General features: G+C 41.4%; 1 protein-coding gene across 10 annotated transcripts in view; it reads right to left on the bottom strand.

Annotated features, from left to right (window-relative positions):
• ATP10B (ATPase phospholipid transporting 10B (putative)) overlaps window positions 1-18,301 on the bottom strand; it is a 313,614-nt gene that overhangs the window by 54,626 nt on the left and 240,687 nt on the right. For all 10 annotated transcript variants that reach the window (XM_049109180.1, XM_035715175.2, XM_049109178.1 and 7 more), the window contains 4 exons: window positions 11,419-11,504; window positions 8,396-8,502; window positions 4,824-4,955; window positions 1,158-1,285 (listed from right to left, as the gene is read on the bottom strand). In XM_049109180.1, the coding sequence (XP_048965137.1) occupies window positions 1,158-1,285; window positions 4,824-4,955; window positions 8,396-8,502; window positions 11,419-11,504 (453 nt within the window). The remainder of the gene's footprint in view (window positions 1-1,157; window positions 1,286-4,823; window positions 4,956-8,395; window positions 8,503-11,418; window positions 11,505-18,301) is intronic.

Here is an 18,301-nt window from a genome sequence, read left to right as displayed (position 1 = left end):
GGTGTGAACCAGGAAGTTATCTGTGGGAAGAGGAGCATTCTGGGCAAAGACAGCAGTAGGAAGGAGCAGGCTGGGTATTTGAGGGGAAAGAGTAAGCAGGTCTTATATGAATGAGCAGGACATTACTAGGAGATGAGGCCAGTGGGAAAGTCAAGGGCCTCACAGGGCCACATTCACTGCCATAAGGACTGTGCATTTCTCTTTGAGCGGATGTGAAACCACTGGAGGGTTCTGTGCAGAGGAAGAGTATGGTCCATCTCAAATTTGAAAAGTATCTGGGGATACTTGGGTGGCTCAGTGGTCGAGCAGCTGCCTTTGGCTCAGGGCAAGATCCCGGGGTCCTGAATTAGGCTCCTGAATTAGGCTCCCCACAGGGAGCCTGCTTCTCCTTCTGCCTGTGTCTCTGCCTCTCTCTTTGTGTCTCTCATGAATAAGTAAATAAAATCTTAAAAAGGTAAAAATAAAAAGGATTGCTTTGCTAAATGAATGAATGAACTGAAAAAAGTTCACCAGAAAAGAGGGCAACAAAACACCCTCAAATACTACAATAAATTGATGTAAATGGGGCTTCATCAAAACGGCAACTTTCCTCATCTTTTCATTGATTATAACTTCTTATAGAGCCTGAAGAATTTATTCATCTTTTTATTCCATACTGCCCCTTCCTTGTAAGTTTGTTCTATGCTTTTGTGTTTTCTCCTCCACAGGGCCAGTTGTCTTTTTCCCCCTCTCCCTCTAGCAGATGTTAAAACACTAAACTGTGGTTTCTTTCTCCCAATCCTTAGGACTTAACAGCTCTCTGAGCTATTTTATCTTCTTTTTGTTCCCAGGTCATTAGGATTTTACCTGTTCTATTATATCTGGCAAAGGGACAGGTAAACTTGGATCACTACTGTAATCTTACTCTTAAAAGCCTGAATAATGTTTTCCTTCACTCTTATCTGGGGGGCAATGTTCTTTCTACAAGGTAGGGCTGGTCCTGATAGTGCCCCAAATGTGAGTACTTTCAAAGGATCACAAGAAAGCAATGCCAATTTTCTCATCTTAGTTCAGTTAGTTCTTTCTTGGGGCCAGCACTGTTTTTTCTTAATTTCACAAAGTTGTGTAGGTATTGGCCACAGGTCTTCTTGAGCCCCTAACTAGGGAAGGCTTCCTACCTGGAGCAGGATGATCATCGTAAGGAACATGTAGAAGCCCCCAAGGGCAAGGGGAAGGAAGCTGCCGTTGGCATCTGGCACATCAAAGGGAGGGTGTTCTTCAAAGGTCCCATTCCAGAGGCGGTGACCTGAGAGGGGGCAAAACCAGAGATGAACCAGAATCCTCACTTGATTCTATATCGGTCTATTATATCAGCCCTTAGTTTATTCCTGAAAGTGAGTGAGCTTTAGAGGAGCCCATCCTTGTTCTATATAGTCTCTGTGTGTGTATGTGTGTATATTTGTCTAAAGGGGTCCTTTACATACCCTACATTTCAATCACTTGATAGGCATTAAAGTCTGTCTTACCCAGAGGAGATTAGCATATATATATTATATAATATATATGTATGATTTTATTTATTCACTCATGAGAGACACACAGAGAGAGAGAGAGGCAGAGACACAGGCAGAGGGAGAAGCAGACTCCATGCAAGGAGCCCAACATGGGACTTGATCCCGGGATTTCAGGATCATGCCCTGGGCTGAAGGAGGTGCTAAACCACTGAGCCACCTGGGCTGTCTGATTACTTATATTTTGATGAAGTCCTGTTATACAGGCACTGGAAAGAGAAAAGGGATGCAAGTTCTTTTCAGTTGTGTGGTGAAAAGTGCAGGGCTGAGGATCTTGATAGACTTGTAAGCTAGCCCCTCTTCTTCCTCCATGCACATCCCCGTCCATCCATTACCCATCCACCCTTTCACAATTCATTTATCCATCCATCCATCCATTCATCCATCCGTTCATCCATCCATCCATCCATCCACAGTTCATCCATCCACACATCTATCCACCAATATCTCTGTTCACTCAATCCTTCCTGTTGCCATTTATTAATGTTGGAAGAGGAAGGATCGGTCTCAGTTCTTGTATTTGAGGAGGTCCCCATTAAGTCAGACACCAGATGTAAAGGGACAAATCCCACACAGTGTAAGAGGACCATGCAGAGTGTAGAATGCTAAGAGAACTAGCTCATGGCAACATCTCCAAATGCAGACTGAGCCCCATTTCCTTGTCCACAGATGGGGATAACAACATCCATCACGTGAGGATTAATAAGAGTAAGTGCAACAGAACTTTCTGAATCTCAATGTTCTCATCTGTCAGTTAGTAATAATACCTCCTCTGTAGGGTTACTGTGAAAATAGAATAACTGAATGTGTATAATGCTCTCAGCCCCAGGGTAGGAACTATAGGGAATAGAAAGCATAGCAGATGCTGTCCTATCCCCAAGATGCTTCTTTGCCCAGGAGGTTGGGTCCAGTGCCATCATATATGACAAAAGAAAGGAGACTTACGGACATGAAGTAATTTGGAGGTAATATTATAGAGCAAATAACTAAGGGACAAATACATGATTCAGAGTAAGGACCACCGGCCTTAAAGGGAGTCAGGGAAGGCTGCATGGAGAAGGAGCCCTTGAGGGGTCCTGGAGACCAGGAGGGTATCAGGTGATCGGAAAGGCATAGGGAGGGCATTCTGGGCAAAGAAAAAAGAAGCATCATCTTTACACAGTCCAAGTAAGCATGTGATAGAGAACTCTTAAATGGCACTCATTTGAAAGTTTTCATAGCAGAGGCTGTGCTTTAATTAGGTAGCACCACAGGCCTGTCGCTGTGTCTGAGTTGTGATTCTCAGCATACAACTCTGCCTCTCCCTGTTACTTTCTCAATTTATTATTTTGGGCAATCTGCCAAGCAGATTTTGGTATGCCTGTACCTTATCTCACTGTGTGACCTTTTAATCATTAACTTCCTTTCTCTGGAGACACAGTGAGATGATCTGAAATGTCCTTTCCAGCTCTGATATTCCCTGAAAAACCTGTTCTGAAGCAGAGGCAACAGCTCTTGCAGTGTCTCTGAGGGCATGGAGGTGGCCACATGTGGATGGTGTTGTTTCCCTGCTTCCCTGGCCCTCTGGGTGTTCTCATTCCAACTGTGAGCCACCCTCACCTGGAGTGCCATTAGACACGTCTGGGAAGCATAGTTAAAAACCCCAGGCTACTCACAAGACTAAATCACATCATCCCCTCTGTGGTGGCACACAAAACCTCCCTGGGCCCTAGGAGGTCTTATCCTTTCAGACACAATTTTCCAAGAACAGTGATAGGCACAATTTCTGACCAAGAAAGAGCAAACACCATTGTTGCCCACTTGTTAGGGGTCAGCAGGGGGTTCTGGACTCAGCACATGAGTTTTTCCTTCTGATTGTCCCTGGTTCTTTTTAGGGTCTCCTTTGGGGTACTGAGGACCATCCTTGGAATAAATGGGCAAGAGCAAGTATCCCTCTTTGCTTACACTCTGAGAATTAACTGAAATGGCTCAGATTATTCGAGTCTATACCTCCTGCAGCTTTCTACACTTAGCAGTTATAGAACTTGGTCACAGACTAGTTTTGATCAGGTCTCCATGCTTGGCTTTGCTCTTGTCACACCAAAAAGCCAAATGCTCCTTTGCATAAAATGATTCTTTCCTACCTCTGTGCTTTGCTTGTGCTGTTCCTGGGGCTAAGAGTGACCTCTGTCTTTTCACAGCTCCCTTCCTATCTTGCCTCTGCCACCTACCTCCTGTAGTGAATGCCCACTGCATTCAGGAATCAGCTCCATCCGCCTCTTCAAAAAAGACTTCCTCCTCTGATGTTCTCATATTACCAACAGTAGGGTGAATAATGGCCTCCTCTGATGTCCCCGTCCTAATTCCCTGACTCCATCAATATGCTATCTTATATGGCAAAAGAGCTTTGTAGATGAGATTTAAGTTAAGGGTCTTGAGGTGGGGAAGAGTGTCCTTGATTATCCAGGTGGGACCAATGATATAATTATAACTGCCCTTATAAAAGAGAGGCAGAGGAAGATACTACTACAGAAAAAGGAGAGGAAGTGTGAGCAGAGATTGGAGCAATTGACTTTGAAGAAATGGGAAGGTGTCACTGGAAGCTGAAAAAGACAAGGGACAGAGTCTTCCCTCAAAGCCTCCAAAAGGAGTGAGGCCTACTGACAACCTGACCTAAGCCAATGAAATTAATTTTGGACTTCTGACCTCCAGTGATGTAACAGAATAAATGAGTATTATTTTAAACTGCTAAATTTTTGTTATCTTTTTATGGCAAAAATAGACAACTAAGACATTCTTACATGCAGCCCTCCCTGTGTAGGACAGATTATACCAATTCTGTTCATGTGTTAGACTCCTTCCTTCTAAACTATGAGCTCTTTAAGGACCAGTCCTCAGACTGATTCATCTTTTATTTTCTTATGTTAAGAGAATGCTTGGGTTCAGTAAGTATTTCTTGGAGAAATAAATGATAGATGATGTTCCCAATATTTAGAGCACTAAGTACTTTCAGCAGGTTTTCATAAGCATTTTTCTTAAAGTAATCTCCATCCTCAATGTGGGGCTAGAACTCAGGATCCTGAGCTCAAGAGTTGCATGCTCTATCAACTGAACCAGCCAGGTGCCCCCACAAACATTTTTATTTGATTGATATCCTATTAAAATATAGGGTGGGATTTATTTTTTATTAACTCTATTTTATAGATGAAGAAATCAAGACTCAGAAAGCTGAAACAACTTCCCTAAAGAAACAGAAGATTACTGTGGTCTTGTTCTTTCCAGAACATTCCATACCTACAGCTCCAATGAGGCACATAAGGAAGAGGAGCCCAATGCAGAAGAAGATGTCTGTGTTCATGCGCCGCTCAATCTTGCTGCGTTTGTACCGTGGGCCACTGTTGTTCAGCATGGCTTTTGTCTCATGGCCTTTGGGAGAAAATGAGGTAATAAGTCCTTAGCTTATGTTTTCTTCCTCTGGCCTGGATCATATCCTTAGCTCTCACAATAGCTTACAATAGAAAAGAGGCTTCTTCTAACCTAAATCTTTCCTGCATCAGGGAGATTGCTGAGAACAGCTGTAGAGGTCTCACACAATTTGTCACCACATGTTTACTGAGCATCCCTTCCACACCAGACACTGTGGTGCACACAGACAGAGCTACTAAGCACAGGTTGTACACTGCACAACTCTAGAAACACTCTTCATTTTGTGGTTGTTGTAGATTTGTAGGTTTATCATGATAAATTTCTGCCAAGTGATAGTAAGCTGTCTGGAGCAAGGACTATTTTTCTAATTTGCACAAAGGAACTGTTATGGGCTAATGTTAGGATACAAAGGTGACTCACATTTTGGTGAAAATATTCAAGAAAACAAATAAATAATTATAGTTGGTAAGAAGCCCCATGAAATAAACAATGGGCTGATAAGTAAGAGATGATATTAGAGAACATGGTCAGGGAAGGCTTTTCAGAGGAGGTGACATATAAGGGAGATCTGAAGGGAGAGAGATGAGTTGAGAGAACTTGGTTTTGGGGGAAGAGTATATGCCAAGGCCCTGTGGCAGGACAGTGCTTGAGGCCAGTAGTTTTCATTCTAGTTTCTTTGTCTAAGGTGTTGGTGTCATTTGTATATAAGTGGAAGGGGCCAAAGGCCTCTACCCCAGCATCACTTTGAGTCACTCGTCACCTATCTTGGAGTTCTGCATAAACTTTTGTTCAAAGAGAGAACAACAATAATTTGAAAACTACCAATCTCATCCAGTTACCCTTGTTCCAGTTGGAGAGTGGGAACCAAAGAGTAGAAGGCTCTGCCTAAGGGGGAAGAGCCATAACATCAGAGCCATACTGAGAACCCAGGATTCTGATTCCTGCTCTTTCTCCTTCTACCAATTCATGGTTTCCAGGCCATAAAACTAAGAGCTGAGAGCCAAGCTGAGACTTTGCCTTTAGATAGAGCCTACCTTTGGGGCTGCTAAACCTAACCACAATGCTGTATTACTCAGAAAATTAAGAAGCACCACATATTTGCTGTGTAAAATGAAAGAAAACCAATATATCAGCACCAGCAGTGAATGGCTTTAATGCTCTTTAGTTGGTTGCCTTGTGGTTTTAAAGTGGCAACAAAACAGTAGGAGCGAGTAAACTCTGGGCTTATTAATCAGACTCAAGTTGCTGTAGTTGTGAGGAAGATTTCCACAGCAATGAGCACAGGCTGACTGCACTGATGGCACCATGGCCTTCCCACCTGCCTCAGGCTTACCTCACGTCAGGGGTCCTCAGACCTCTCTCTTCACCCACCTGCTCCTTACCTTCTGAGATCCCTCTTTTTTTTTTTTTTTTTTTTTTTTTTTTTAGGTAAACAGGCTGACAGGGAAGGCAGTATAGTATAATGGTTGGAATGTGGTCTCTACAGTCAGCCAGAGCTTGGCTCTGTAGAGACTTGACATTGGGTTACAAGAAATTAACCTCAGGAAACAAATGACCTTGGATGAATTAATCCCTTTGTACCTTAATTCCTCATATGAAGAATGAGAGACAATAGTTGTGTGTGTGTTTGGGGAAGAAGAGTGATTTAATATGCACAAAGTATCTAAATTTCCTCCTTATACACAATAGGGGCTCAATCAATGTTTGCTGTGATGGACCTCTTCCTTCTGGATCTCTCATTTGGAAGGCTCATTTTGGCCTCTTTGGGTCCTTGCCCTGAGGTGCTTCTGTTTTGTCCATCTGTATTATCAGAGGAGAGTATATGACTCTAGACCATTTGTTCTCTACCAGTGGTGATTTCACTCCCCAGGTGACATCTGGCAATGTCTTGAGAAATTTTGAGTTGTTACATCTTAATGGCATCTTGAGGCCAGGGATGCTGCTAAACATTCTACAGGACAGCCCCTGACCACAACGAACAATCTAGAACAAAATGTCAATAGTGCCAAAGTTGAGAACCCCTTGTTCTATATAATTATACTAAAACAATTAGCACTATTTTTGCTCACACTTTTTGAGAGCCTAATATGTGCAGGTACTGTATTAAGCCCCTTTCACAATCTCATTTGAACCTTATAACCCTACAAGGTGAGAATTATTAGTCCTCTTGTGTTGAAAGCTTAACCAACATGCTCAGGAACATGCAGCCAACCAGTAGATTTCACTCCCAGACAGCCTAACTCCTCGGGGTCATGATTCACTCTCTCCCAAACCTGCCCCCTCATTTACTATGCTCATCACTCACTCAGAGTTTTGCTTCTGATCAGGAAGAGAAGAAAACTCCAGGCCGATGTGGGATTTTTTTTGGTGGGGTGGGGATTGCTTCAGAGTTTATCATTAGTAGGTCTACCAGAATGCGTTGAACTCCGTTGCCAAAGACCCTTGAAAAGAGTAACTGACAAACACAATCCCCCTCCACCAAGGTAGGGAAAGCTAGCTAGACTGGGACATTATTTTTTTAAAAACTTTTTTTTTTCTTTGACAGTTCCAAAAAGTGAAACTTTGGGTAGATTGATGTTTAAATGCTCTTCCATATCCATTAAAAGTGGGGTTCTGTGAATTTAGAAACAAATCAAATCAAAGAAAATAACAAAATATTTCAAAATGTCCAAATGAGTGAAAGGTCCAGGAAAAGATAATCTAGGGTCTTCCAGTAAAGGTAGACACTCCAGGGAGACTGTGCTTTCTCTACAGAGGAAGGAGTTTGCAGTTGTTGTTGTAACGACAGAAATTTATTGAGCAACCTCCGAGTGCTAGGTGCTAAGTACTGGATATACAGCAGTCTCAAGACGGCCCTCTAAGACTTCAGATTCATCGTGAGAAGTGCTGTTATCTTTTTTTTTTTTCCATTAGAAAGCAAAAGCAAAGTGGAAAGGAGAGCTAGAGTACCTCAAAATGAATAAACACATGACCACAGAAGCAACAACTAAAACCCACTGAACACTCACTGTGTTAGACATAATTTGTTTCATGTGTTGGGTCATTTGATCCTCATGAGTACACTATGAGGCTGAGCAAAATGTTCTTTCCATTTGCATAGGTGAAGAAATGAGGCACAGCTTTCACAAAAAGGTGGAGCTGTTAAACTTGGTGAGATTACTCCTCAGGCTCATTCTGCCTTTAGTTACTGTCACAAAACCATTAGAGGTGAACGAGCATGAATCCTTCTTTCTGTTCAGATGAGTGATGCTAGCTTGGAATTTAAGTACATGTCTTGTGAACCAAGTAAGCTGCTGTGATTCTAGCCTCACTTTGCTTAGCTGAGAAATGGGAAGTTTCTTGTACCCCTCAGAACTGTTGTGGATTCCCACTGACTGAAAGTGGATTTAGGGGGGATAAAGGACGGAGGTTGTGGGGAAGGCACAGCATAAGTCAGTGACCTGCATAGATGACGATGCCAATGGCCACTTCGGTGTTTCTGATGGTGCAGCCTCGAAGTAGAAGACTCTCACTGCCAAAGCCGGTCCTTGTCTGGTCAGGATGCTCCCTGGAGATGAAAAAATATCGGGAACGGTTTGGTGGCCTCTTTAGGCTATCACTGGTTAGCATCACAGAATTAGTAGTGGTGAGTGAACACAGTCCCTCTCCTCCCTCTGTTTCAGAAGAGCTATGGGTATTATTAACTCGGCATCTAATCCCTAGGTTCAAATACGATCTTCATTCTCCTTGGAGGCCTGGAAGGGACTGGACCATTAAAAGAGAATTATCTATCCCTATGGAAGTCATCATTTACCCACTTCGAATTCAGAGCTCTGTTGAAAAAGCGATGGCTTCAGTTTTCTCACTCAGAATGGTGTAGTGTGGGGGAACTGGCTTCTGTCCCTACAAAGACTGCACTGTATTCCCTCAGGCAGTATTCCCACGCTCTCACCTCACTGCTGGGACCAGACCACAGAGGCTGAATGTGCAAGTCTGCTGAAGCCACCAGTGCCACCCCCCCACCCCTCGTCACACTGTGAACTGGCGAGACTCCTCTTGTTTGGAGCTACATCTCTCACTTGCCTCTCTCCTCTACCACCCTCCTCTTGCTCAGTCTCTCATGAAATGAACAGACCTCACAGGAGGGGGATGGTAGTCCTTTGTGCTATGTGTGGGAAGCAGCTCCTTAAAACAGTTTTTTTTCTTGCTCTAGCTTCAGGGGCATTGCAGTTTCCCACCTCACACCAGAAACTTCGGAGGCCAACACACACCTGGAGTCTGGCCCTTATTGGATCCTGATGCCTTCCTTTGGGATATTCGGGACATTTAAATATAACTTCCTTGAAGCATTAGGGAGAACAAAAAGAATAAGCATCTGAACCCTTAGGTCCTTTCTCTTTTTAGTTCTTCAATACCTCATTTGTCTAGGTCTGGTTATAATTGTGTTTCACTTACTAGCTCAGGTAATCATCATGACAACCCTGTAAGATAGGTTATGTTATCATAGTCACTTCAGAGATAGGGAAACTGAGGGAAGTTCGTAGAGCTAGTAAACGGCAGAATGGGGATTGGAGTCCAAAGTCTGGCTCCAGAGTGCTATACTGCCGCTCGATGTACCTTTTAATATCAATTATTCCTTACTGTGGTTATAAACTAAGTTTACTTATGTCATTTTATTTGATTGTTCAGACTTCTGGGAAGTTAGAAGGGTGATTATCCCTTCCTGGAGAAAAAGATGAAGCCCAGAGAAGGTGAGAGATTTTTCCAAGGCTGAACATCTAACTTATGGGACATCCTAGGACTCAGGGGCCCAGGCCACAGACAGCACCTCACCTGCGGTTTTCACAGCACTAGGGTTCCCAAAGTAGGAGCCCCATCACTTGCACTGAATCACAGAGTCCTTTCCATTTGCAGTTCTTTTGACTCTAACAAGAAAATGTCTGACAGCTAACTCGGGATGAACCAAATCCACAAACCTCAGGCATAGGGATGGCCTCTTTGCGGGGGCAGGTGGCAAACTCTACCTGAACAGATGCCTGCCGTGGATCCTCCTCTTTGCCAGGAGCTCAGGCCCTTCTCTGCCTGTCTCCATCTGTGCAATCTGCGCATTTTAAAATAATCTGTGTTTAAAAGCCGCTATTTATCTTATATCGTTCTTATCCTTTCCCCTCTCGTAGTGTTCCTCATGACATCCTATCAGGCCTGAGAAAATGTAAGTGAAGAGAAAGCACAGACATCTGCCTTCCAAGAAGACTATTTAAGCCCGATCGGTCAAAGAAATCACCTTACCGAGCCGACCTCTGTTCTGCATGACAATGGAAAACATACTGGGGCTTGAGTGGAAAGACCTGGATTCAAATCCTGGTATTATCTGGTAACTATTGTACACCTTTGGGTGTATGTGGAAAGTCTTAGATTATCCCTGTCTGGAAAGTGGGGATCATAATAGCCACTTCCCTGGGTGGTTGTACAGAGAAAAAGAGATGACGTTCCATGTAAGTGCTCTAGAAACTATGAAAACACTGTATAAGGGCTTGTATTCTGATTGTTACCATTGCTCTTTTTTGGTCTGTCTGTGCATTAAGACCAGTAGTCTGGTGTGGGAACAGAATTACAGTCAAGTTCTCAGGCCAAACTAAAGTTGAGGCATAAGAATAACAATAATTACAAGAGCACAGCCACCATCGACGGTTTACTCTGTGCAGGTTGCTGTGCTATGGGCTCTGCATGTGATAAACGACTCACTTCTTAGAAAACAGAAGTCCTATGATGTAGACTTAACAATCTTTATTTTACAGATATGGAAACCAAGGCCCAGAGAGGCTAATGAATTTACTCGAAGTCACACAGCTTGTAAGTGATAAAACCTGATTTCAAACTGGGGTCTGTCAAACTCAAAAGTCCCCATTCTTACCTGCAGTACAACACAAGCTCTTTTAGAAAACTGACCTAAATGAAATCTTGCTTTTTCCAAATCAGAGTGTGGTCTTGATTTTGATGTTATTTCATCAGAGGTTTAAAAAAAAATTAGCAAATTTGGGGATCCCTGGGTGGCTCAGTGGTTTAGTGCCTGCCTTCGGCCCAGGGCATGATTCTGGGCTCCTGGGATCTAGTCCCACATCCAGCTCCCTGCACGGAGTCTGCTTCTCCCTCTGCCTGTTTCTCTGCCTTTCTCTCTTTTTCTCTCTCTCTCTGTCTCTCATGAATAAATAAATACAATCTTAAAAAAAAATTAGTAAGTTTAACCCTGCAAGATAATTAACTGCGACTCTGGAAAAAAATTAAAAAAGGAAAAAGAAAGAAAGAAAAAGAAAAAAAGGAAAAGTTTCCCAAGGTAGTTCGGTTTCTTTAACATTTCTTTATGGGAAAAAGAAAGACAAGTCCTCAGGACCCAGATGCTTATCTCTTTGGCCATGTCAAGAAAAGATGTGTTCTGGCTGCAGGGGAAATAGTTACCAACAGCACAGGTGGATTAGGTACTTACATATAACCCTTAAATTTGTTGAGGTGGTTGTTTGGTTTCTCACACACAATGGTATTGCAGAAATGTTCAGGTTCAAACTGTACGTCCTGTGAGGGAGAGAACACCAGGAGGTGATTAAGTCAGAGGATCTAGTTTCAATAGGATCAAGACAATCCCCGCTTTGTCATGCTGTGATAGCTGTAAAATGTTAGAAGAAAAGTGAAATCCTCATTAAGAAGGACAAAGCAGATGCACTGAAAATGCTGGAAAGTTGGAGGCATGGGAGAGGGAGGGTCCTGCCCAGCCCACAGTTCTTTGCAGGTCTGGATTTGAGTTTCCAGACCAGCGCTATTCAATAGAATTTACGGTGATTATAGAAGTGTTCTAAGTCAGCACTGTTGGATATGGGAGCGACTAATCACATGTGGCTATTGAAATGTGAAGGTATGACCGAGAAATTAATTTGAAAATTATATTCAATTTTAATTAAATAGCTACATGTGGCAAGTGGCTACCACATTGGGCAGCACAGACATAATCGAAAAGATTATAAATTACACACCTAGAGGTAATCAGAATTAATATTGTGTATATAATACTTCTAGGGTTTAATAGATACATATAATTTTAAAAATATACAAACACATACATGTTATGTGTGGGCACACACAGATTTATGAATTTCAAAAAATGAGATGGTGTTCACACATATTGGAAATTTTTACATCTTTAATTTTTTATACAGTTTTATTAACACCTATATAGAAACCTGTTGTATGAAGGCCACCATACTTATTTCACCATCTCACTATGGCACATTTATATGGTCTCAATTTGTTTTTCTATTATGAACATGCTGTGGAAATTGTAGCTAATAAAACACAATAAACAGCATTTACTGTACTCTTGTTTCTGCCAGATGCTGTGATGAGAACTTCACATATATTATTTATTTTTAAGCTTACAATTATTCTATGAAGTAGGAATACTAATTATGTCCTCTTTAGGGATGGAAAAACCATGGCTCAGAAGGGTAGGCAGGCTGCCAATAGCTGTCCCAGGAGTGGGATTTGAATCCAAGTCTGACTGGAGGCCCTCTGTGCTTTATTTTCTTTTTCTTTTTTTTTTTTTTTTTGTGCTTTACTTTCAACGCATACTACCCCCCAGCGAACATTCCTGTAGCAAAGTACTTCAGATGCATGCTTGCCTTTTTTCTCCATGATTTCTCTTGCATTAGATATCTAGTTATGCAAAATCTTACAGCCAATGGGGGAAGGGCACCACTAGAGGAGAGGAGATCTTGCTTTCTACCCACATGGGCTAATATTCCTTTTACATCTTGAGCCTTGGTCTCCTGTCTGTAGAATGGGGCTAATGCCACCTTCCCAGTCCATCTCATTTGTGTCCCAGAAGACGGAATCCAGGTGGAGAGTTTTAGCAGATGTAACATGCCATGTAGTAGAAAAAAGGAATGCTAAAGGTGGGGTGAGAAATAGTTTCCTGCGTAGAGCTTTTAGTGTGGGGACTGAATTTATTGCTGAAAGCTTCAAGGTACAGCTGTTCAAAGGGGCAAATTGATTAGAAGAAATGATAGCATTTTCTGGCTTCGTATAAATATACTGTCCATTGGATCTGTGGGGGCGCCAACATAAATAAACTCTCCACTCACTTGAAATAAATTACCCATCCAGGAGTTTCTAAAAATATGGTCCTTTTCTTTCCAGGTATCGATTCTTTCAGGGACAAACACTTGCCGAGTCCTGAGATGATGACAAATCACGCTGTAATTTGTCAGCTGCTTTCATGCCCCTGATTAAGCCGTGTGCTTCACTCCAATCCATACCACTCGGCTCATTGCAGGCTATCTAAATCCAAACTCATTTCAGGTATGAGTGGCAGCGGGTTTCAGAGCTAATGATCCTGCTGGCAGTGAGTCCCAGGTGTCTATTGAATCATACCTGGCAGATGACAGCAATGTGAGGTTTGCCTCTCTTGTCCCTGCACTGGGGCTTCCCAGTGACCTTCTTTCTCAAGTGTCCCTTGTTCTCTTTTTCTTCTGGGCACTGGCCTTGGATCCTCTGTCCATCTTCCTCTCTTCCTGGGGAGGTGACCCTGCCCTTTCTAGCTACCTGTTCCCTGGGCTCCTTCCTTCCCTCCCTAAGACAGGCTATAAGAGAGGGGCATGTGGATCTTCCTATCTTCAGAGATAAGCTCTTAGGATTACTTGCTTTGAAAGACTTGCTGTAGACACTTCAGGGAGCTGCTTGGAGAGCCCAAGGACAGAAGGAGATGGCAGGAACTGCCAAATCTAAAAGGCCCTTATTTTAACCACATTCAAGAGTTTCTGATTCCCTTCTGATTCATTACAGTACAGCTCTTCTTAGCTTGTGGACATGGCTCACCTAACTAACATTTCTTTCTGACTCAGCCCTTTACCTATGCAAGCCCCACTAATAAATGAAAAGGCCTGGGGAACCCTTCTAGAGAGGAGTGTGTGTGACTCTGCAGCTCTTCAGGCCAGACCCACCTCCCTTGAATACTTACAATGTGCCAGGCACCTGTCATTTAGTTCTCACAGTAAGTGTAGGAGATTTTGACAGATGTGCAAACAGAAACTGAAGTAAAGCAACTGTCTTGGGGTAGTAAGTAACAGAGCCATGACTACCATTCACATCATTGCAATTCAAAGCCAATTATCATCATCGTTTGCACCATGGTCATCATTGTCACCATCATCAATTCACTTAATCCTCTTTGTCCTGTTTTTATCATTATTGCTCCAGCACTTATTGAATGCTTATTATATGCCAAGAACCAATTATTTTATAGATGCTATTGCCTTTAAATCATGTGATAACTCTATCAGGTAGGGATTATTATTATCTCTGTTTTACAAGTGAAGGAACTAAGGTTGAGGTGATCTGATGATTACCCCAATGATATACAGCTAGCAAAGTGAGAAGGCAGGCTTTAACCATGGGACTTCTGATGTCACATACCAGCTCTCCTAAAAATGGTGTTATTTTGATGCACAAAGACAAGATTAGTATTTAAGATCTCCCCTTGGGGGACGCCTAGGTGGCTCAGCAGTAGAGCACCTGCCTTCAGCCCAGGGCGTGATTCTGGAGTCCCAAGATCGAGTCCCATATTAGGCTCCTTGCATGGAGCCTGCTTTACCCTTTGCCTGTGTCTCTGCCTCTCTCTCTCTCTGTATCTCTCATGAATAAATAAATAAAATCTTAAAAAAAAAAGATCTCCCCTTGGCTCTATTTCCTTTTCTATGTTCCTTTCCCACTTTCTATAATCTAAATACCTGATAAAATAAATAAATTCATATGTACGGAATTAAAAAACAAGCCCCCCAAAACTGAGCTCATAGATATAGAGGACAGATTGGTGTTTGCCAGAGGTGGGGGAATGGGGGAAGGGGGAATGGGTAAAGAAGGTCAAAAGGTACAAATCTCCAGTTAAAAAATAAGTAAGGTGGGATGCCTGGGTGGCCCAGTGGTTGAGCATCTGCCTTTGGCCTGGGACATGGTCCTGGAGTCCCGGGACCGAGTTCCACATCGGGCTTCCTGCATGGAGCCTGCTTCTCCCTCTGCCTATGTCTCTGCCTCTCTCTGTGTCTTTCATGAATAAATAAATAAAATCTTTAAAAAAAATAAGTAAGGTGATTATAGTTAATAATATTGTATTGTATATTTGAAAGTTGTTAAGAGATATCTTAAAAGTTCTCATCACAAGAAAAAAAATGTAACTGTGAGGTGATGGATGTTAACTAGACTTATTGTGATTTCATAACATATACAAATATCAAATTATCATATATACCTAAAACCTAAACCTAACCTTTTATAAAACCTAAACCTAACCTTTTATACCTAAAAGATATAAGTCAATTATATCTTAATAAAAAAAACGAACAAGCCCCAATGCCTAGAAATCTTCATTATTACCATTATCATGATACCATCACCCTTCTTAATGTGGGTCAAACAAGGAAGCATAAAAAAACTAAACTACATCATATTGTCATTCTGACCTTTTATTTGCCTCCAAAAATGTTTTTATTTGATTGTATCTAAAAGACTTATATTTTATGAAAGGTTTGCCTTATAGTCATTGGCTCACTTGCCTCCTTTTTTTCTGGTATCTACATAAACATCTAGTTGGTAGGCAGTCAAGGCATTTTACGACGAGGGTATCTCAACTTTGGCACCATTGACATTTCAGGCTGGATAATTCTTTGATGTTTAGCAGTATTCCTGGCCTTTACTAATTTGATACTAGTAGCACCCTCTCTTTCTGACATATGTGGTGACCAAAAATGTTTACAGATATTCCCCAATATTTTCTGGTGGTAGAACTGAGAATTGCTCTAGAACCAATTCCAAGCTAAGGAAATATGAAATTATCCAGATTGAGAATACCCTCTATCCTATCTGTCCACCAGGAGAGGACATAATAGGATTTCCCCCTTTTTTTTTCTTTCTCTTCAATTGGAAAAAAAAGATTTTATGACTGGGGCTTTCTAATGGCTTGAATGAAGAGAAATGTGCAACTCTATCTCTCTATCATCTATCTATTGAGATTATTATATATAATATACATATATATGTATTTAAATATTTTAAGCATTTAAGATATTTTTTATGCCACCTCCTCTGTGAAGCCTACCAAATCCCCACAGACCCTTTCACCCCAGCCAATGAAAATGTGTCCTTTTTATGTGCTCCCACATCACACTAATGCTTCCATTAACCTTTATGTGTCTGAATCTATGCTTTTTCTACTAGACTGCCAGCTTCCTCTGGGTATTTCCCATAATACCTTGTGGCAACAGGTACACCATCAACACTTGTTGAGATAAGGTTAGTAGTGGATAGGGTGATGTGAAGAATATATATATAGAAAGGTGATAGATGAGGAGATAAAGGAAGATCTCTCTGTAAAGATTGCTCTGTAAAGGAAGACCTCTCTGTAAAGCAATTAGAAAAAACCCCAGGGACAAATCTTAACTTTTGATTCATAGGAATAGGACTATTTATATGGAAATTCTTTGGCTCAACTAAAGAAAACATGGTCATAGTCCTAGATCCCAACATTCCAAAATGGGGCACACCAGTCTCTCATTCATTTCATTCACTCATTCACTCATATATTCAAACATTTATTGAATACCCATAGTATATGAGCCATGGGGGAAGTGAAAGAGAATCAGAAAGAAGGAAGAGGTTTTTTTGACACAAATCAGTTACTGCAATCATAAAACAACTCAACGTTCCCAGTTTAGCCCAGGTAGGTCAATGGCAGTATTAGTGAAAGCAAAGGAAAGTGGGCCAAGTGCTAGTGTGTAATGACTCTTTGGGGTTAAGATATGCTTACTGACTTATGGACCAGAATCAACAAACTGCATCCTCCAAGGGTCACTGGGAAGGCCAACATTTAGAAAACAGGCTGAATTATGTTCCAGTAATAAGAATAGGCCATTTCCCCTGCACTAGCCTCAGCTTTTACTTTTCTAGGCTTATTTTCCACTATTCTTCATAAATGAATTTCAAGTTGATTAATAAATTTGATTACATAAATGTGTGAATGATTTTTTTGAAATTATTTGTAGTGGGCAATTGTTTTCTGGCTATCCACCTTCCAATCTACTCCTTTTTAAATTAATAACCTTCTCACTTCCTTTCAGGAAACTACTTCTCTTCTGTGGTTTGTTATCTTGAGGGGACTCTAGAGCAAGATGCCCTGCCTACTAGACGCTCCCACTGTGGGACTTTGACTTGAGAAAATGACTCAAGGAAGAAAAAACAAATGAGATTATTAAGTAATTGCTGCTACCAATACTTGGCCACTGCACTGAGGCTTCCTGGTTCTTGTTTCTGAGTCTTCAGCTTTCCTTTGATTCTGGGAGTCACATTGTGTGCTTCTTCCCCTCTCCCCCTCTCCCACTACATTTTTGCAGGATACTATTTTGCTTAAGTTAGCCAGAATTACTTCTGCTTCTTGCAAATGAAGAAGTCTAAATAAAACAATGGCCTATTCAGTCCCATGGATATCTCTTGGTCTTTAAAAAATTAATGATATTTATTTATTTGGTAAAATTGCAGTTCACAAAATGCTGCCCCTTATTGATTTGATTCTATTCAATTTTCCTAGTTCTTCTGTGAAGTGTCAGGGCAGAGTGGCCCCACTTTATTGGAGAGAAAATTGAGTGTTGATTGTTTTAAGTAGCTTGCCCAAGATCACACAGCACATGAGCACTCAGGTAGGTCTGATTCTAAAGCTTATACATGTTCCTTGCTTGGCAAAAGCATTTAATGGTGTCTGCCCACAGTAAAAACCCTCTTGGCCTTTTACATGCTTTCCCTGCAGGTTTTCCATGTTGGTAACTCTCTTAAATTTCTATTGCCAAACTCAAGTGTTAGATCTCTTAAGGACCCATAGGTCCACCACAGACTGTAGCAATCTCTCCTTCCTTGGGACAATTTTTAATATTTGTGTCATTCATGTGGAACTTATAATATCTTATGCTTATAATTGTCAAATACCAAGCTGTTTCTATAAGCCAATTGGTAGATTAGACATTGCAATTTATCTACAAATCCCTATATGCCCCAAGATGCTACCTGTAGACAGTAAAAATAAGTGACACATACATGGTTTTCCAATTTCTTGAGGAATTCTTGAGGTCAGTAAATTATAAATCCAATTCACAGTACTTTTTTGTTTTTATTTTCTTAAATAATGGACACTGAAAGGACAAATGCTTTCAGGTAAGAGGATTTGAGGGGCAAAGTTATCAAAGGTATCGATAGTCACAAACAAATTAAAAAAAATAGGTACCCATAGTCTTAAGTCCTTAAAGCAGAAGTACATTTTAGATAACCTTGAAACACCT

This window comes from Canis lupus, chromosome 4, assembly GCF_003254725.2.
Source record: "Canis lupus dingo isolate Sandy chromosome 4, ASM325472v2, whole genome shotgun sequence".
NCBI lineage: Eukaryota > Metazoa > Chordata > Mammalia > Carnivora > Canidae > Canis > Canis lupus.
The sequence above is the reverse complement of the archived record's forward strand: the minus strand, read 5'-3'. Positions and strand labels throughout refer to the sequence as shown.